Source organism: Equus caballus, chromosome 14 (genome assembly GCF_041296265.1).
Source record: "Equus caballus isolate H_3958 breed thoroughbred chromosome 14, TB-T2T, whole genome shotgun sequence".
NCBI classification, from domain to species: domain Eukaryota; kingdom Metazoa; phylum Chordata; class Mammalia; order Perissodactyla; family Equidae; genus Equus; species Equus caballus.
Window position 1 is genome coordinate 54878636 of NC_091697.1, and position 21139 is coordinate 54899774.

The 21139-nt window shown below is 45.2% G+C and overlaps 1 protein-coding gene across 1 annotated transcript in view; it reads left to right on the top strand.

Moving 5' to 3' along the window:
- Positions 1–21139, top strand: part of SPOCK1 (SPARC (osteonectin), cwcv and kazal like domains proteoglycan 1) — a 470219-nt gene that overhangs the window by 317450 nt on the left and 131630 nt on the right. The window contains exon 4 of the mRNA XM_001918180.6: positions 1249–1363. Coding sequence (XP_001918215.1) covers positions 1249–1363 — 115 coding nt within the window. The remainder of the gene's footprint in view (positions 1–1248; positions 1364–21139) is intronic.

Sequence of the window (21139 nt, forward strand, 5' to 3'; positions counted from 1 at the left end):
TTCTGTGCCTGGGCGGCTGAGAGGAATGATGACTTCCTCTAAGTGCAGGGGAATCGTGATGGCTGAGGGGCCCAGTGGTTAAGGGGACGATGGCATTTCATATAGCAGTTTTGCGGTCCCTGCTTGGGATGCCGGTTTGTTTAACCAAATGTTTGCATGGGGAGGACATGGCGAAACGTCACCTCCTCTGGCTGTGGAGAGCAGTTATGAAAGATTTATCGCCTAATAGGCGTTAGGCCCCGGAGCTGGGAGATGGCACAATTGCTTTTTGTTTTGCAGAGAATTAATTCCCTGCGGCCTCTTCTCTGCCAGGATGAGCGTGTGCACCTCAGCATGCAGAGTGCTGATTAGCCGAGGGCCTGCTGCTCAGCCTGTTCCAGGAATGTTGCAGTCGATGAACGGCTGTCTTTGGAGGCCCTTTCTGCAGTGACTCAGTGGACTCGGCTTTCCCCCTTCATTATTCCCACCCCTCAAGCACACTTATTAGTCAGATTAAATATCTACCTTGGCGTGTGCTGGCCTCCCTGTCTAGATCGCCTTTTCTGCCTTTGCTTTTCAGAATCCTGCCCATCCTTCAAGATCCAGCGCACATATTGATGCTTCATTAATCCTTGCCCCAGAAATTGATCTCTATTTTTCTCTCGAGCTCTGCTATCATTTTATATGCCCATCGTGGCTTTTATCTAATTCTCCCTTGCATAATAAATATTTATATATAGGCTTTTTTTTTTCCTTCCCTATTATATTGTAGTTTTATGTGGCACAAAACTATCTTGCACATCTTGAAATTCTTTACAAAACTTAGAGTAGGCTTATTTATGCACACAGTCTATGTTCATTGAACTGAAGCAAAAATAACTCTCCCCTAAAGGACTTTTTACATCATAGAAAATAAGTAAAATTAGGCACGGATGAAGTCATAAAAAACAATAGCAGACAAATAACCAAAGAGAGAAGGTAGCTCTTGGTCCTTGGAGCATATAAGATTCTAAAGGATTTTTAAAAGTAATTCCTGTCAAAGATGAAGATGCTGAAACTCCCCAAAGCCCAAAGGAGTCACTATCCTGATGTCGAAGAAGAACGTGTGCAACAGACACAGAATTCCCCTGGTTTGGGTTTTCATTCCCATCCCCACCAGCCTAAGAAAACAGCGCAGAGTGCACACGCACACTTGTTTATTTGAGTCAAAATAGAAATCAAATTTCCCTGGAGATCCTAACTCTCTTCTTCTTGTTCTTTTTGCCTCAGCCCTGGACCCATCCAAAGACCCCTGCTTGAAGGTGAAGTGCAGCCCTCACAAAGTGTGCGTGACCCAGGACTACCAGACAGCCCTGTGCATCAGCCGCAAGCACCTGCTCCCCAGGTAAGGCAGGAGGCTGGGAGGTGCTCTCCAGATGGCAGATCTGGAGGTACTGGATCTCTGACTGGGGGGCAGGGGAGAGGGAGAGCAGGTGTTTGTGTCGCCATTTTATATGGTATTTGGTGCCTGCACTGTTGGTGTGGTATGAATCTCAGTTCTCAAACGCAGATTTGCAAAGAATATCAATATGTTTATTTCCTTTACATTGACTTCATTTGACTCTGAGTCCTTGTCTGAACAGATCAGCAGAAAACCCCTTCTTGGTCATTATGAGGCCGTTCCTCCTCCCGGGATAACCCCAGGGGCCAGGGAGCTTATAGCTAAGAAAACAGAGGCTGAACCTCTACTCTGCTGGTTGCCACTGACATCCTCACCATGATAATCCTTTGAGATCCCTTGAGGTTCAGGAGCTGTCTGCTTCCATGGCTGTATAGGAAATGAGCATCTTTGCCCGGCTGGGTGCCTGGTTTGGGGTCCTGCCTCCTCAGGGCCACGACACCACCCTTCCTCCAGAGAACGTGTCTTGCTGTTTGCTCAGAGGGCGGCATCTGTTATCCCCTCCTCCCCAGCCCAGGGATTGTCTCCCCGTCTTCTTCAGGGTCCTTAAAGCCTTTGACTCTTACCCCTCCCCCGACTCCCAGCATTATCCATCCAGAGGGCTTGGGCTTTTACAAATGACAGAATGAGCCTTTGGATTCAGACTACTTCTGCCTTCAGTCCTGCAGAAAGACTCGAAGCAAGAAGGCAGATACATATACACGAAACAGTCTTTCTTCAGGAATGGGGTTGGATGGCCTGGGGTGAGATGATGGTGATTTCGGTGTCTGTTTCCCATCATGTCCCTGTACTGTCTGTATGGAGAGGTGTAGCAATGGGGCACTGGGGTTATGCACACTCGGTTCTGGATTGGGCAACTTGCTCTGCCATTCACCTGCACTGCCCCGTGAACTTAAGAAAGAAAGCAGTCTCTCTAAAACTCGATTCCCACTGAAATCTGCCACCCTATGACTTTTGCTGATTACTTCCAGTTTGACCCTGGAACCATGCAGAATGTGTCCTGTCCCACCTGATTCCTGGTCAGCCAGAAATCCCCAAAGTTGCATGCTTCTGAGAAAAAAGTTGTGTTCCACTCTAAGCAGTGCTGGTCTTTTTGGCTGCTCCTCTTGGGACATATCTTAATATCCATCAGTCCCCTAAATAGTTTCTTATGGACGTGCCTGGGGAGCCCCACCCTCTGAAATCTTGGTCGAGCAGAGGGACAGCACTCCTGCATGGTGTGACAGCATGGAGCAGAGCCCTTGCCCCCACGGCCTCTACGAACCTGGCCCCTGCAGCCACAGACCCGGCCTCCGTGGTCCCCTAAAGATAGTCAGGCTTTGTGTCTGTAAGATTGAGATGCAAGGTGTTGTAATGAGCTTTGCTCTTCCCCCAGACTGGAGTGTTCTCCAGAAGTAAAGATAGATCTCGTCCCTGGAGCCCTGGTGTGTGTCGGGCCTTGTGCTCGGCACCCACATCCTCGAATTCTTCCAGCCATTTTGTCAAGTTGGCATTTATTTTTGTCTCCACTCTGAAAATGAGAGAACTGAGTCAGAGAGAGACAGTTGTCATTTGCTTGTATATCTAGTAAGCGGCAGCCGTGATTCAACCCCCGGCTGTCCAGCTCCCCAGCTTCTGTTGTTCTTCATGACCATGTGTTGGCCTCTTTGTGTGACCTGTCCTTGTCTATCCACTCGTTCATTGTCATTTAACAAAAAAGGTGATGAGGGCCTACTCTGTGCCAGGTTTGGCTTAGACACTGAGGCTACAGAAATAAACAAGAGACCCTATTCCTACCCTCACGGAAAATCAAGTTCACTTGGGAGTGGGATGAAAAAAATAATTTTTTTTGGCTATTCAAAATTCCTTTTAAGGCAACACATACTCTGAGAAAACTGTCCTAGATTCTCGTGCCACACATGGGAAGATGTGGCCTCTTTTGCTCCAAATACCCAGATACCCTTTGGGATAGTGCCCAAGGTTGTCCAGCCAGCCATCTGGTTTTGTGTGTGTCTGTGTGTAACATGGAGAGTCCATTGCATGTTTCCTCCTAGAATACAACTCTTTCTGGAAGTGACAGACAAGACATTTTTAGTTTTAAGCTCAAATCTGTTTGAGACAGAGGCAGCAACCTCATTGGTATTCAGGCATATCCAGGTGTAAATGGTGTTTTCCGGGCATGCCATGTTTCCATGTTGGAAGCACCAACACTTTTTTTGCTTGGGTTGAAAGCGTAATCTTCATCTTCCACATCTCTTAGGGGTCATAAAATTACCGTGGCTGAACGCATGGGTTTGGGAATGAGACCAGTCTGGGCTCCCTTCCCAGGCTGGCTACTTCCTAGCTATGTGACCTTGGCAGGGTATTTTATCTTTCTATATCTGTGCTTCCTCGTCTGTAAAATGGGTTTAAGGGAAGTGCTTGCCATTCCTTTTTCCCATTTGCTGGAATACAACCTCTAGTAGTGCTCGCAGAGAGGGCTTATGGGAAGTAACTTTTACTAATCCTTGCATAGGGTATTCTGTGTGTGTGTTTGAAGGAGAGTTCAGTAAGATGATGGTATATAGAGTACATAGTCTAGTGTCACATAAGGACAGCTAGTCTTCCAATTACTAAAACAATTATGTAATAGTTATTATTATTGTCTGATTCATTCTGGAAGGTCAGCCCGAAATCCCCAAAGTTGTATGCTTCTGAGAAAAAAGTAGCTCAGTCCAGTGCGTGGCCCCCTTCCCAGTCTCACTGTGCCTGCCTTTGCAATTCCTGCCCGAGGAGACCTGGGAGGTTTAGTGTGAGGACTACAGTGTCATTCTGCTGCCCCGTTTGTGATTCACAGCAGGTAAGGACTAAGAAGATGACTGCATTTCTGATGATAGGGACCATTCATTCATTGGAAAAACAGCCCCAAGAGGAGGCTTTGACTGAGGCGGCATGCACCCTCCCTTATCAGGATTTGGGAGGTGCCCTGACCAGGGAGGCTCCTTGATGGTGTTTGCTGTGGTTGTGGTCCAGCCTCGCTCCTCTCCCTCTCGGAGGCTGAGTTACTCAGCCCACTGTAGCAGCCGAGAGCATACCTCTTCTTAGGGTCTGGGATACTTTCCCAGATGAAACATCTGTCCTTCCACATTGTACTTCAGAGGTCCCCTCTGACCACGGCGACCATGTTGACAACTCTCTTTATTCATCAATCAGGGAAATAATCTTTCTGTGTCTGAAACATCTGTAGGCAATCCCATCAGCCAGTCTGGCCCCTGCAGCAGCTCAAGAGGCAAATCCCGCCTGCCAGACCATCAGGAGTGCACACTCATGGAGAGACAGCCGGGCCAGCCTTGGGCTGATTGTGAGGCTGCAGACTTAGGCTGGCTTTGCAAGCAGATGGAGATAGAAGGACAGCAAGCACATCAGCGAGAGAATTTCATTAGCTTTCTTTGCCCCCGGAGATTGAGTGAGTGGAAAAGCTGTTTGACACACACATCTGTGACTGCAGTGTCAGGGCGAACGGGCAAGCAATTTCAGTGGGGGGCCAAGTAGGGCTTCCAGCCTTCCCTCTACTGGAACTCTTCCCCTTGATTGGGGTGGTATTTGAGTTTGTGTTTGGTTTCATCTAGAGGCTTCAACTAAACTCACATTCTCTTTGGAGAATTCTCTTTGGAAATTCTTTGTTTCGTCTCTTCCTGCTGTAAAGCACTATTGAGTAGGCTTGGGAGAGGGCAGATTCTTGGTAGTGTGGTCACCTTTCCGGTTCTCCAAAGGGGCCTTTGATGTGCTAAAGAGCAGGGTGAAGGCAGCCTGGAGGCAGGAAGCCTGCTCTTAAATGACTTTTCAAAAATATTCAAATTTATTTTTGATATAGCAATAGATGATTCTTATTACAGAAAACACTGAAAATATTAAAAAGAAAAAAAAGATTGGAAATAGGCAGGGGTCACATAATCTAAAAACAGTAATTAAAACATTCCAGCATATTTCCTTCCATTCTTTCTTCTAGTAGTAGGCTTTGTCCATTGGTTTGTTTTTGTCAAAATTTGATTATCAAGTGGTGCCTATCCTGTATATAAAAATCTGTATTAGGCTGCCTTGCATTAATATTTATAAATGAGTATTTTTATGACACTAAAACTCTTTACAGATATAATTTTAATGATTGTATAATGTACTATACCAAAAAATTAGCTTGAAATGGATCATAGACTTAAATATAAGAGCTAAGATTGCAAAACTTTTAGAAGAAAACAAGAGTAGTAGCCTTGGGTTTGACAAAGATTTCTTAAATAGGACAAAAAACGTGAACTATAAATGCCAAAAAAAAAAATGAAAAAATTGGATTTCATCAAAATTAAAAACTTTGATTTTCAAAAGACATTGGTAGAGTAATAAAAAGACAAGCCACACTGAGAGAAAATATTTGCAAAATGTGTTGGACAAAAGATTTGTGTCTAGAATATATAATGAAAGCATATGTCTATGCAAAGACTCACTCATGAATGTTCATAGAAGCTTGATTTGTAATACCCAAAAGCCGGAACCAACCCAAATGCCTATCAACAGGTGAATGGATAGACAAATTGTGGTATATCTACCACAATGGAATACTACTCAGCAATGAAAAGGAAGAGGCGCTAATACATGCAACAGTATGGATGACTCTCACAGTAATTATGCTGAGTGAAAGAAGACAAACCAAAACAACAAAAAAGAGTATATACCATACGGTTTCCATTAACATGAAATTCTACAGAATGCAAGCTAACGTATGATGATGGAAAGCAGATCATTGGTTGTCTGGGGGAGCAGGTCGATGGGGTACCTGAGCATTCTTTAAGGCTTGATGATGCAAAATGGATCCTTAGGGAAACAGTTAAGTCAAACTCTGGTCTTAGATGCCAGAGATCCCACTGGCAAATGAATTTGTTTGGAGAAGAGTTTTTATTGCAACAATGTGTTATTCTTGCTGACAGGTTTTAAAATATTCTCTTAGGCTTTCTTAAAGAAAATACCCTCTTGGAGACAGAGGGATGGACAGAAAGTCATTCAACCTGCAGAGGGCTCTGCTCTCAGAGATGCTCTGCCAGTGGGATGGCTAGTTCTGATTTATTCTTCTGGGCAGGCAAGAGGTGGGGGAGTTTCTCCCTACAGAGCGCTGAACATTGATTTTTACCTCTCTGTTGCCATTGATTTTCATTTGGAGAATGGAAAATTGAAGCATTTGTTTTAATCCTTCCAGACAAGCCACATTTTCAAATTCTGCGAGTGTATGGTGAATGGGAGGAAAGGATGTCAGGATGGGACTTACAATATCTGAGTGTCCCCTTGGAAGCCTTCTGGGAGCTGTGGGAACTAATCTGTTTTTAAATAAGGAGCTGACAGCTGATCTTCCAATAGGCCAGGCCTCTCTAACGTAATGGCCTTTATCTCTGCTTCCTAATTATCTGGAATAACAGCGAATTCTCCACACCAGCCAAGAATTCAGATCCAGTCTAGGCTCGTGGTGCACTAGACCGATCTGAGAGCTTTCTGTCTTTTATGTGAACTTGAAAAAAACAATCAAAGTGTTTGAGGTCAGAGAGAAGTACATCACAGAATGTGCCTCAAATACCAAACTCTCAGAGGATTTTTGAAAGGATGACGGTTATTTCATCTCAGTTTTGTTTTACAACAAAGCACTGCCTCCTGCCACAGGGCTTTGGACGGGTTGATTATACATACACATATCTGTCTTGGTTTGGAAGACACGTGGCCACGTGGAGGGTGGATAATTCCTAGGTGCCTAGATGGCTTTCTGGTGCTTCACAACTCCAGGCATTGCCAGTTACCAAAGTGTGATCATACTCATGTCCCTTACCACGATTTTATATTTATGTAGCTCACACCCTTTCTCCAAGGGGCTCATGCATTGCCTTGGGTTCTGCTTGAACCTCAAGGGATCTTCATTTGCCGTGTTGTAGGTTTATGCAGGGTGCTAATGAGGGCTTGGTGCTCTTTCTAGGCTGTCTGTGGAATGAATGCAGCTGAGTTTTGGGTTTGAGCCCACTTCTGACTCAGTCACCTTTATAAACAAAGAAATCATCACTGTGGTCTATTGTTTGGCAGATACACCTCATTTGGCTCTGAGGACAACAAAAGGAGAGTGGTGGGTTCAAGAGATGCCACTCACTGACCGCTTACCATGTTAGGCACACTTTGCAGAGGGAATCTTGCTGACTTCTCACGACAGTCTGCTAGGTCTGTATTACGATCCTCATTTTACAGATGGGACTCTTGCGGTTCCTTAAGTTACTTCTTTGATTGCACAGGGCCAGGAAGGGGCAGATTTGGAATCAGAATGGAGGACTGCCACACAGCCTCCTCGGCTCTGGAGTCTGGGTGTGAGCTGTCGCCAGCTGGTTTGCTTTTCCTGCAGTGCTGAAGCCCACGAGCCGGTCAGCCAGTCTGCTCCTGGTCCTAGAGGCGCGGCTGCACCTGGGCCCTTCTCTCCTACCTCTTGCTCCTTCCAGAGCAACTAGGGTGGAGTTGGGAGGCTGAGTATTAAACCTATTTCCTCCTTTCTGTGCCAAGAGCAATAATTCTGGGTTTATTTTTCCCCTTTGTGGGTTTTTTCAAAAGCAATCGTTCAAACCACGTATCTCTTAAGCATGGAGATATTTAATTACTTTAAACCGCAGCCATTTTTTTTTAAAACAACAGAAGTCCTGGATGCCTCTGCCCATAAGGACCCAGCTGGCTTCACTGAGGAAGACTTCATAACTCGGGCAAGCCAGCTACTTTCTCTGTTCCTTTGTTGTCCTCGCCGAAACTGAGGCCATTGATTAGATGATCTTGATGACAAGAGCAGCAGAGAGTAAAAAGCAGTTCATAATGGAGATGTGAATACTTGTGTGGAATTCTTAGTCTCTTAGAACAGAGGGGACCGGATGAGAGGTGGATCTTACTTGTAAGGCAAAGTCACGAGGCAAGTTTTATAAACACATTAAAAAAATATATCAAAATCATCACTGCCAGTAAATTTACCAGACCCTTATATTGCCCTGGCTTGTTTTCCATTTTTTTTTTTTTTTTTTTTTAAACCATTCTGCCAATGTAAAGGAGTGTTGTGTCTGAAGATGGGGGTGGGTAAGGGTAGGGTTAGCCAGCGAGATCTCTCAGTGAGTCTAATGGCCTTCTGCCTGGCTGGGCGGTTTCTGGGTGTGGCTGCCAAGGACCAGAGCCCTCTCCAGCACCTTCCACCAGTTTGTCATCTCTCCCTCCCAGGCTGCACTGCTGCAGAAGCCCCTCATTCCAGAGGTGGCAGTTCATATTTCCAATTGACCCCAACACACTGGATTTGTGTCCTTTTTTTGAGCTGTGTTCCATCTGTAGGAGATTGAAAACGTTTTATGGTGGAATTCTCAGAATGTGCACGTGCCCGGATGCAAAGTTGCTGGAGAGCTGGAAAGGCAGGTAGATGTCTGGAGCTGGATGGCCACTTACAGGGCCGGGGCCTGAGTTAACCCGCCCTCTCGTTTCTTCCCTCTGCCTCTGTTAGGGAGCGTTAACTGCCCCGCCCTGCTCTGTGCTTCTGCCCCGGACGACGGGGATGCAGCTGCTGTTTGTTGGAGTCCTTGCATAGTAAGGCATGTACAGAGTGGGATATTTCATGCATCACGTGTAAGTGGATTAGAAAGAGGAGGTTGAGGTGGGTGTGCCGGTTTTGAAGAGGTAATCACTAGGTGTGATTTCACCAGGGCTCAGGGCTCACTGGGTAGCCCACAGGTGTAAATAATTGTATTAGCACATCCATCCCTAAACATTAAGAAACAGCTGAGCTCAAGGCCCCCTGCAACTCACGGAAGATGTTAAGTTGCTCGCACATTCTGGGGGGCACTGCGATAGTATCCCGAGACAGCAGTGTCCACGTGGAGCAAGGTCTGTGTGGCCCCTCGCAGAACGCATGACCATCTTTTACAAAAGTTATCAGATTGAATTTTCCCACTTTCACATACTTCTGTTGTAATTTTCTTAAGCCTCTTTTCTTCTCCTTTGTTGTTAATAAATCTACTGTGGCCTGCTTGCTGCTCTGCTGAAACTCATCAAGATCCCAACTTACAGGTTTTCAGTTTGGACATTTTATACCAGATTAATTCAACCAATGAACTGTGAAAGACATTCTTTATGGATGTCAGCCACCATAGTAGGGCCCATCTGGGGCACCGACCCTGTGGGTTCTGGGGCCAGAAAATGGACTCTGGATGATTTAGATGGTCATCCAAGGCTATCTTTAGAAGGACTTTCGTTTTAAATGAATGTTCTCAAGCTAATGTCCTCCCTTCAATGTACCTCATGGAGAGGGTGGGCAGAGGGCAAAGCCCTTCATGCACAGAGGGACAGGAGAGATGAAAGTTAATTAGTTTGGAGACCTTGGTACCTTTCCAAGGCATTCTCTTAAATGATGTTTTCATGGGCACACACTGAACGGATGTGGCTCTATTACTGAGTAGTGAAAGGCGCCTCTTGTAGCCTGACTTGTCTAGGACCCTGCTACCGCTGGAGGTGCTGGTGTGTCCTGCTTTCTACTGAACTGCAGGTCCAGCTTCCCATTTACCTGATGGGATGGATGAGGCCCTGGCCCAATCCTCCTATGGTTGGGAGGAATTCCCCAGTGGAGGGCGAAGTGGCAGGGCTCCTCTCTGGCCTGGAAGTAGAGTCCTCCCTTGGCAGATGGCAGGGGAGGCCATCTGTGAACATGGTGATGGCAGCCAGGGCTTTAGGGCTTGAGTCCCTCCTGTCATAACTTTAGTAGGACTAGCTCGCAGAAAATGGCTCACAAACACCAGTGATGGTGGGTTAGGGGCCATGAATTCAGACTCCACTAAGTTGGAATCTGTGATAATTTCTTTCTTCAACAAGTATCTATTAGTGTCTTTCATTTCCCGGACACTGCTGTATGTTTGGGATTCTGTGATGAATGGACATAGTCTACTTGTAGAGATGAAGGGCTATTAGAAAAGACAGATTGAAAAAATTAAGCATCTATAAATTGTGATAAGGATTAAGTAGGATAAGAGCAGGGTGCCATAAGAGAGTCACTTTAGGTTGGCTCCCTGTTGGAGAGGTGAAAGGTGATAGGCGCCAGTTAGGCAGAGTAGGGAGAAGCGTTCTCAGAGGAGAGAGCAGCCTTTGCAAAGACCCTCAGTCAGGCAAGGGAAAGGGACTTGGTTCCTAAAGGAAGTAAGAAGAGAGAGGCCCATGCTGCAGAAACACTACAACAGAGCGGGGTGTGGCTTCTTTGGGGCCATGTCTCTTTGCCAGCCCTCTCTCTGTGCTAAGTAACTGGACACATGTAAAGGTTAGCTGTCCTCTGGGGCTGCAGGCTTTGCCTCGGTGGTGATAAGGCATCATCCATCTTATTGACCAGTTGAGTCTCTCAGAGCTGGAGGTCTGTGTTCTTCAGAGGGCTGCAGAAGGGCCTTTGGATCTACCTGAAGGAAGGGAGAAGGAAAGGGGCAGATAATGGGCACCACCCTGCTGGCCATCATGAGTAGGGCTGCCAAGCTTTCCACCACTCCCCCGAGGCTCCTCCGTGACGCCTAAATTCATCCTCCTGCTTCATCTAGAAGGGTTGCAGCCTCCAGAATCTCTTCTCTCTGACGTCTGCCTCCTCTCCCCTTGCCCATGGGACTGGCCCTTCCTGCCCTTCAGAAAAAGGCAGAACAGGACTATCAGAAGGCAGCAGGCAGCATTCTCATGGGCCCATCTTCTCTGTCCTGAGGAGAAGCCTGATGCAGAGGTGCTGGGTGATGAGCTGCCCTCCCCCTGGGAGGGGCGTGGGCTCATAGCTGCTGTTGTCTCTCATGTGCAGGCCCACAAAATACCTGAAAACTGTTTGGAACATGCTGGGGTGACATTTGATTTCCTACTAATCTACCCACTCTCCAACTTAAGCAGTTTCTCTGTGTGTCATTTTTTCACCTTGTGTTATGGAGCAAAGTTGGTTTGTTGCTCTTAATGGTTCTATTGATTACTTATGGACCTTTGGGGATGTGTCCAAATACTTGGCTTCAGAGCAGCTCTCTGAGGGATACCTCGTAGATACCAGTAGAGTGGAGGGTTGGGATAATGGAGTAATGCTGCCTGCAGGATACCATCTATGGGAGTGTACGTTGGTAAAACACTTTTGGTGGGCATCTTGGCTTCGTTGACCCAATGATTCCATTTTGGGGAATCCATCTCATGGAAGTAAATGGAGATAGATGTAAAGATTTATAGAGAAGGATGTTCAAAGCACTTGATTACAATAAAGAAATGGAAACAACTTCCTCAATGTCCATTCATAGAAGATGCTTATGCAAGCCATAGTGTGCCTTCTATAGAATCCACTTCCTCGAGGTAACCTCTGCTTGAACTCTTGCAGTATTGGGAACATCCCTCCCCAACCTTCTGAGATAGCCCCTGTCTCTTTGGATAGCTCTCACTGTTTAAGGTATCTTCCTTATATTGAGTCAAGGTTTTCTGTTGATAACTTCTACACATTGGTCCAGGTTCTGCTCTGGAATAGCATTGAGACACATTGGTTTACTGTTCCCTGTGCCAACACATTCTTGAGTGTCTAGTCTCTACGTGGGAGCAGCTGGGTACCTGACTGAGTATAGCTTCAAGCGGCCAGTACCAAAGAGCTGCAGGGCACACACGAGGGATGAAGAACACAGGGCAAACATGCACAGAGGAAGGAGTGGGGCTGTCTGAGACACTGTCAGAGAGGGATGGCGTTGGAGCTGGCCCTCAGGAAAGTGTGGAGAAAACACTATGCCAAGGGAGTTGGCCTTGGTTCTTGGCCACCTATCCAGAAAATTCCCTACCGGTGAAGCCCACAGAGGTGAGAAGGAGCTAGTCAGGGACTCCATCTTCTCTCCTCCAACAATGACTGTGAAGAATGTGTTACTGAACCAGCTTCGTTTTGCCCATCACAGGAAAAGCCAATCATCGAGACAACGAAATTGCAGCAGAGAAAGAGTTTATTCACAAGGCAGCCAAGCAAGGAGATGGGAGAACAAATCTCAAATCCACCTCCATGAAAATGGGGACTAGGAATATTTAGAGAGTAGAGGGCCAGGGTAGTCTGAAATGTGGGGATAGATGATTGGAGGTAAGGAGAAGTGAGGTAATTGATGATCTGTGCAAGCACAGTCATGGCTCTTCATAGGATGCATGTTCCCAAAATGGTGGTGTTAACATGATCTGACAGTGGAGTTTTCGCCTCCTTGACATCAGGAGGTCACCTATCAGACACTTGTGCAGGCCCAGTTGTTGGGCTGGTAGTCTCCACCAGCCTGAACTGGACAAAGGTAGATTTTTAGTTCCTGAAAAACAACTCAAGCATCAATTACCATGGTGACCCAAGTGTCAGGGAGATGGTATCTATAGGGTGGGTTTTAGTAATGCATTATCTAACTACTTTTGCAAATAGACAACTGAGTTAAAGCAAGTTGGCCCCTGGTTTCAAAAGCTTTCAGAGCAGGGGGAAAGTTATGACGCTGACGTGGCTGGACCTGCCTTCTGCGGCACTTTTCGTGAATGGCCCAATGTTGATGGTTTGTGGATGATGATGCTAGGCTGAATCTCCTCGAATGCCATATATCAGCTTCCCTCCTTTCTCTGGGCCCATCCTGAAGACAGCAGTAGCCTCAATGCCATCTACCCATTTCAGTTTCATTTTGCTGGCTTGTTCTTCCTAAGGTAGATCATATGCAGCCCTTCCAGAACAGGGCGCTTTGCTACTGGTGACTAGAAAACAAATGTGGATATTTTTTTGTCTCATACACACGTCCCATAATAATTAATTGCACCCCAGGAATGCAAGCAAATGTTTTCTGAGATTACAGGAGCCTAGTCGGTGGAATTGCTCTTGCTTGTACCCACCCTTGTGTGCACACCTGAGCTTACAAACAATTAGCCAGAAGCTGTGTTAGCAAAACTCTCAGTTCTTCTTTCTGGCCCCTCCTGCAAAGAGGCAGGATTATGAATGCTCAGAGAGGGAGGCCAAATGAAATTCTCGGCCCTGGGCTTGCTTGCTTATCAGTTGATTCTTTTCCAATTAGTGTGTCCATTGCTAAAGATTTCCGCTAAGGTCTCAGAGCTAGAAAGAGACCTCTCTTTCTTGGGCTAGCAAACAAAGAGCAGTGAAATAAAAAATCAAATGGGGATGCCAAAGGTCAATGGGTAATCGTAACAGTTTCTTTTCTGCCCCTTTTTAGGAAGAAATGGATTTTTAAAACAAGCGTACACCGCTATCCATTATCCTAAGGGAGTAAAGAAAGCTCAACTGTTCGCTTGTATTTTCCTAATAGCTTGCTATTCCGCTGCTGTCTTGGTACTTTTCCTCAATAAAGCAGAATTTTATCTGGGCCTTTGAGTGCCTGTGTGTGTATGTGTGCGGATGTGTGCAAGTGTGCCCAGGCACACAAACTGTTTTTGCATACAGGCCCCAGTGGCCGTGCTCGTTCAACAGGCTGAACTTTGAGTTAAAACCCCACCATCTGTGCTTCACGGAGTCCTTTGGTGCCACTGCCTGTGCTCTGTCACTCTCTTAATGGAAGGTGACTGCAGACACAGAGGCTCCAACCAGTTAGTGGAATTTACATAATCACATCAGCCTGCTAATCTTCATGATCTGGTCAGGAAACACTGAGAGCATTGTGAGTTTAGGCTAGAAGTACGTTTGACTAGGATCCCTGGACATATATACTTGATTTCAAGTATAAGGAAACCTTGATTCAACTAATGCCCAGAAACATGTGAGATACCAGAGATCTGGGTTTGTGATTTGGCAAGTTCCTTTTTTTCTTATCTTTTGCCCATTGGCCATACAAATTACACTCTTAAATATAGAACGTCTCTGTGTGTGTTGTGGGGGGATGGGTCCTGAAACTAACTGCAAATTTCTTGCCATGTAGATATTTTCTTGGATAAGTTACAGTCTGTAAGAATCTTTAGTGTCTCAAGATTTGAATAAGAATAAAGTTAAGGTACATGTTCCCTAAATAAGTTCAGCCGTTCAGGGTAATGAAATATGATCATTATGTTTAACAAAAATCGTTACACGTAATGTGTGTTATAGGAAATACATTTAATACAATGTTAGTGTTATCTTTGAATTCTTTGCCTAATTTCTGGCACATAGTAAAGACTGTCTCTAGAATCTTAATCACGTTTGGAATGTTTATACCTTCAGTTTTGATAGCTTTGCTTAAACAGACCTTCAAAACATGGCGATTTGGAAATCTAGAGCAGATTGTGCGATCTGACCCCTTGGTCTTCATGGAAACCTTTGAGGACCGGTCACGGGGCTTTTATCTAGGTGAACGCTCTCTTCTTAGCCCTCCTTCCTACACGTGGGGGATCTTTATTCTATTCCAACCACCTTGGCTTCTTTAAACACTACTGGAGAAATTGGAAATTGCAGACAGGTGTGAATTTGGCAGTATACATTTCTTTAAAAATTCTGAAAATGCATTTCTTTTTTAGATGTTGAACAGATTGGACTAACAGTAGCCAGTTGTCAGAGATCAAAGCGTAGAAAGACATGGAATAACAACGCAGGACTTCCCCTTCTCACGTCCTCAGTCCCACTTTGCTGAGGGTGTGTTCCGTATGGTGTGTGCCTTCGTAATTATTTTCAATTCCTTTACACATGCATGGACAGTGTTTGTGGAAACTCTTGTCTGGCTATTGAATCTTCTCATCTATAAAGAGTAGATGCTTCCTCAGCTGCCATGGCCGTTACACAGCTCAGGTGAAAGGCAGCTCATGGAGCCTCGGGTTGAAATGAAGCATAGTCAGAGGTTGGCGTTCACATACACCCAGAGAGACGTTCACGCTTTTGGAATTGCATCCATACCAGGCACGTATCATTTTGGTGGCTCTGATTCTGCTGTAAAACTTAAAAAATATGTGCTTTTCCTATGGGTTTGAAGGTGCTTTAGAAACCTGGCTTGGTGATGGTTTGGAAGCATGCCTGTGGCCTGACAGCTCTCTGCTTCTTCTGGGGCCTGCTTGTCTCCTCTAATGTTTTTGAACCTTGCCCTAGGATATTTCATGAGCCTCACCTTCCTTACTTGGCCCAAGCCAGATGGAGTGAAGCTAAACGAGGGCACTGGCTTCCCTGTGGTTGACATCCCACAGGGATGTGCTTCCCATGTGCCTGACTCAGTGGGTGCTCTCCACCCTGCTGCCTGGGGCCCACCTTGTGAGTGTGGGTCCTCCCCATCCCCCAGGTCTGCTTTGCTCATGAAGTCTCCCTGACTCATCCTCGACAGCTTCCCATGCTCTGTCATAACTTTCCTCCCTCTTGGGGCCATTAGGAGAGTAAATGAGACAATTTGCGGAAAGGGCTTCAAACAATGCCTGGAACATTGTGAAAGCTCAAAACATATTAGTTATTCTTGGTGATAGTAACAGTAGTAGTATTAGCAGAATAATAAGTCATCAGTAAATGATTAGCTGCTATTATCATTATTACGTATTTGTCCTTTTAAATTGCAAGCTTCTGTAAACAGCACATCTTTGTACCGTGTGAGTGCCCAGAAGGACCTAGGATGCTCCTAGGCATGCTACAGTTACTCCGTGGAGACGAATGCTCTTTCTACAGTTCTCTAGTAGACACCTGTTTATTAGGAAGACTGGACTCTCTGGACAGGATCTCGTGTCTGGGACCTTCTTCATCTGGAAAAGGAAGGAGACTTGTGAGCCCATGGATATCAGGATGGAGAACGTCTCATGTGGGAGCCTGCCTCTCTCATCAAAGCAGCTTTTGTAAACCACACAGGCCATTATGCTTTTTCTGTGTAATTTTACGACTTAGTATAACAACTCAAATAACTCTAACAATGGAGGAATTATAGCATCATTTTACATGACAGATTATTTCAGTGGTTAACATGTTTTTCATTTCAATTAGTGTTTATTATTTCATCTCTGGTTCAAAATAGCCACCATGTCAACTGTCTGTGTATCTTCCATCCTTGTTTTAGAAACAATTAGTTCTGATTTTGCAAACAAATTCAATCTTGTTTTTGAATGGGCAGTTTGATATTAACATGAAAATAAAATGCGTGTAGTCCTGGCTGCCAGCAAACACTGGAATTATTGGTAAGAGGGATCATTCTTGGGTGGGTTCTCCATGCCTCTAAGCTGACAGGTCTGCCTTAGAGCTCTGATGGGAGAACAAAGACAAGACAGAAAAGAGGATCCTGTGACTGGGACTGTCATGTAAGCCTCAGATTTTTGGGGATAATAATAGCATCTACCCTCAAAGGGTAGTTGTGTATGAGGAACCAGGGAGCTGCGTTTAGGGCATTTAGACTGGCATGTAGTTGTCATACAAAACAGCTGGAGTGCTGCTGTCTTTATTTATTATCTAGATCGCTTTTCCCTTTCACCAGCTGTTCATATGTAGAGTAAAACAGCTCTAGCTAAAGTTACGCAAACATGTTAGAATGCACAGCACAGCGTATTAAATAAAATAAATGACCCTTCTTCAGTAACTGAAAGAGAAAAGTTAACAACTCTACTATATATACTCATGGCAGGCCCTACCCCCACCCCATCGTTAAAATATTTTTGACACAGATTGTCAAAATAATTTCATTCTGCAAAATTTCATTCTGCAGGATTGATGTCAGGAAATTTGCACATGCACATGTATTTATTGCTGAAAAAATTACTCTGGAAATCTCTGTCCTGCCACTGTTTTCCTGTGGGCTCCAGCCATGGCCCTACTTTGCCCATGGTCAAGTGAAATACTGGGTCACAATTGGTGTCGTCAAAGTCTCTCTTGCTGTCAGCTGTGGGGAAGCTGCGGGATGTGGGACTTGCCTTGGTTGGCGAGGGCAGGGCCATCTGAGTGAGGAGTGGCAGAGTCCAGTGGAAAGCAAAAGCAGGAAGCACTGACGTGGACTTGAAGGTTGGGTTGACATTTTCAGAACTAGGACAGGGACACTTCGGAAAGAGCGATCATGGTCTGGTCAGTCTTGCTTGTAGCTGTTGCCGTCCTAATAAGAGTGCGTTCATGGTCCAGTCTGCTGCCAATAGTGAGCTGCTCTTGTAAATAACATGAATATTAATACATTTATTTGCATAGTATACTTTATAGAAATCATCTAAGTGTTGTTCCTAAGAATAGTTTTGGAACAAAGTAAATCTCTACATTGACAATATCAACATGTGATTCAGTGCAGTGCTGTTAACGTGCTAGAAGATTCAAATTCATATACTTGAGTACTTCCAGTAATGTTTGCTGACAATTTCCAGTGTTTGAATCTTTACTCTAGGCTACATTTCTTTATAAATAATACTAAATGCAGTATTTCCTGTTTGTTGAAAAAAACATAAAATATTTTTAAGAATATGGAAAAACTTATTATTTCAGCAATTGTTGTCCCTATGAATTCTGATCTCTCATTCAGAGGTTCTCACTCAACTCTGGGAGCATTTTGACTTCTAGAGCGAGGGGATCCTTCAGCCCTCAGATGCACAGGAGAGCTTCCTCTACCCGCTTCTCAGTTGTCTTTAGAAATTTTTGCTAATTGCTGTTTTTTCAAGTCTGAATTAGGATTTCTGGAAACAGCCTGTGGAATTTTTGTTGCTCAAAACAACATGCTATTTTTGCCTTCTAGTTAGTGCTAATAGTTTCTAGAAACAAAAATTCTAAAGGTCCAAACTAATAAATTAACTGATTTCCCTGAGCAAACCTATGTGTCAAGGGTCAACCATGTTTCTGAGCACCAGGAGTGCAAAAGTGATTAAGACCCAGTCACTACCCTTGAGGAGTGCATAGTATATTGAGGAAGATAGACACGAAAAGAGCTGCGTTACGCTAGTGAATGTCACAGTGCATCTGAACAAGATGTAATGTTGGAACTAATAATGTCACTGTTAATTCTGCTTGGGATAGGGCTCAGAAGGTCAGAAGAGACTTCATGGAAGGCAGTTGATATGAAGCTTGAATAAGTGGCAGACATGTGCTGTGCAGATAGAAAGCATTTGCCAGGTCATATAGACTTGAATTTGCATGGCACAGTAAGAGACATGCAAGTAGCTGATATGGCTGGCTGGAGATAGAATCCATAGGACTGAATGATGGGGGGACGTGGTAAGGGCAGGAAAGGGAGGTGTCCAGGATGGACTCCAAGGCTTTTAGCCTAGGGTACCCATGTCTTATTGGAATAATAGTCCCTTTGAATTTGGTCAGGGTGAATCAAGGTGCTTGCCTGGAGACTAGTCTGGGAGCCTGAGCGGAAGTGATGACAGGATTATGGTGGTATGGGAATACAGCCTGACTGCCTGGGGAGGGGCCCCAAGAGACTTTTTTGGGGAGGGGATTTTTGAGCTGGGCCTTGAAGAAAGCATGTGAGGCAGAGAGGAGTGGAGGATGGAGGGGAGAAATGTGGGTGGGAATGAAGGTGTATCAGATTAAGGAAAAACCCACATAGAGGCACAGAGGCACAAACGTCCTTGGTGGGCTCTGGGAAACAGCAAAGTGTGGCTAGAGCAAAAATATGTGTGGGCGGTGATCAGTGTGTGCATGCACGTGTGTGTGCCTGTGTGTGTTGGGAGGGGAGCAAAGCAGACAGTGAACCTGGGCAAGTAGTCTTGGTCAGTTTAACACCAAAACTAGGGGGTTAGACCATGCCCTAGGAGGTGGAGGTTTTAAGCATGAGAGTTACATCATCAGATTTGTACTTAAAAATCATCTCTCTGCTTCAAAAAGATAAATGCTGGGAATTTTGGTAGACTTAAAAAAAATGGGAATAAGCAGTTGAGCAAAAGAGAGTCAGAAATGCTGGTGATGTGCCGATTGTCTGTCTTCTCTCCATCTTGGGGTGCTTGTAGATTGGGATTTTCTGTGTGGTGCTGTCACCAGGGAGGGAGGTATGGCTGCCTCCAGCACCAGCCAGGCTGGGGTGGAGTTAGGGCTTCATGGCCAATGGAAAGGCTGACAGGACCTGCCTCCCAGACTAAATTGGTTGTGTCACTCCAGTTGATGAATGTCTGTGACATTGGGAATAGCAATCCCATCAAGACACCTTCATCAGATTTCACTCTTCATTGACTCAAGAAGTAAAATATCTTAGCGTCAGAAAACTTAGTCCCTTACCTCAACAGGGTTGTTTATTTTTTATGGTTTGCACTGAATTGTGGGGATTGAAATATACACACAGTAACCAGGGAAGTTGTGCCTCCTTGGGCTCAAATATACATGTACATAACTTTACATAATTTGGCTTCTGGACAGAGACCACAGGTTTATGTGCCATCTCTACTAGGGTCCTAGTGAGGTAATGAACACCTGGGTTTACCCCAATATAACAGGTATGCTTGTTTCATTAGAATTGGGAAAATTCAGAATGGCTTGGTAGCTCCCGTCCCCAAGGCATCCTAGGAGAGGTCAAATGTGGTTCCTCCTGGGCGTAATCCATGGCCACCTGACACTGGGTATGCTGAGCTTGCTTCTCTGCAGGTGGAGAGCCAGGGACAGTTTATCAGAGGGGCTTTATTTATAAAACTGAACCTTGATAATGAAAATACAGATACCAAAATAGGGAATTAAAGTGGTCCCAGAGCAGCACAGCCATTTGCAGGATAACTTCAATCCAGCAAATATATATAAAGTAATTTGGCCATATTTCTGTGTGACACTGGGCAAGTCACTTCTCCTCTGTATGTCCAATTCGTCATTTATAAAATAAAGTTGGTGGGGGCTGGCCCCGTGGCCGAGTGGTTAAGTTCGCGCGCTCCGCTGCAGGCGGCCCAGTGTTTCGTTAGTCCGAATCCTGGGCGTGGACATGGCACTGCTCATCAGACCACGCTGAGGCAGCGTCCCACATGCCACAACTAGAAGAACCCACAACGAATAATACACAACTATGTACCGGGGGGCTTTGGGGAGAAAAAGGAAAAAATAAAATCTTTAGAAAATAAATAAATAAATAAAGTTGGTGGACTGGATTAGTTTTAAGGTGTTTTCTGGTTCTGACAGTTTGTGATTAACTACTGAGTAATCATTGCAGTGGGCAGTGCATAGGGACCCACCCACTCACCCAACAGGGAGGTATTGAGCATCTGTGATGTGCTGGGCCCGCTAGAAAGCACTGGCCAGCCTCATCTCTTTGCCTCCCCTTAATGAATTTAATTCAATGGTGAAGTTCAGGTCCAAAGACAGAGAAGATCTGTCATTAACTGCTGATTAATAGCTGGTTCCATCTTTTTCTCAGTGTTCACTTCTTCCTCTTCTGCCTTTGGCTAGGATCCTTCAGGTTTCTTTCCCCTAGGACAATGTTGCACGTGGTTATGTGTGCTCCAGCAAAGCTGCCCACTCTTTGGACTTTATAGTCCATTTCTGGGAACTCATAACAACAATTTCTTGAGCCATGGGCGTGGACACTGAGGACTGACCCAGGAGAGAGGCTGCCAGATGCTGGAACTTCTTCCTGTATTTGCTGATTCATTATCAGTGTCAGACAATCTGCTGTGTGAATGATGATAAATGTGTGGTGTTCTTCTGAAGGAATCATGCCCTCTGAGATTAACCCTGTGCTGACAGCCCGTTTGTCCACCGCATGGGGTACCACCACCCACCATCCCTTTTTCGTTAGTCCAGAACAAACCTCGAAAGAGCAAAGTGTGTTTGGCAAAGGATAATAGGAGACCTCATGTCTGTGACCTTTAGAAATGCAGGTGATAGATGATTTTATTCCAGACAGAGAGGCAAGG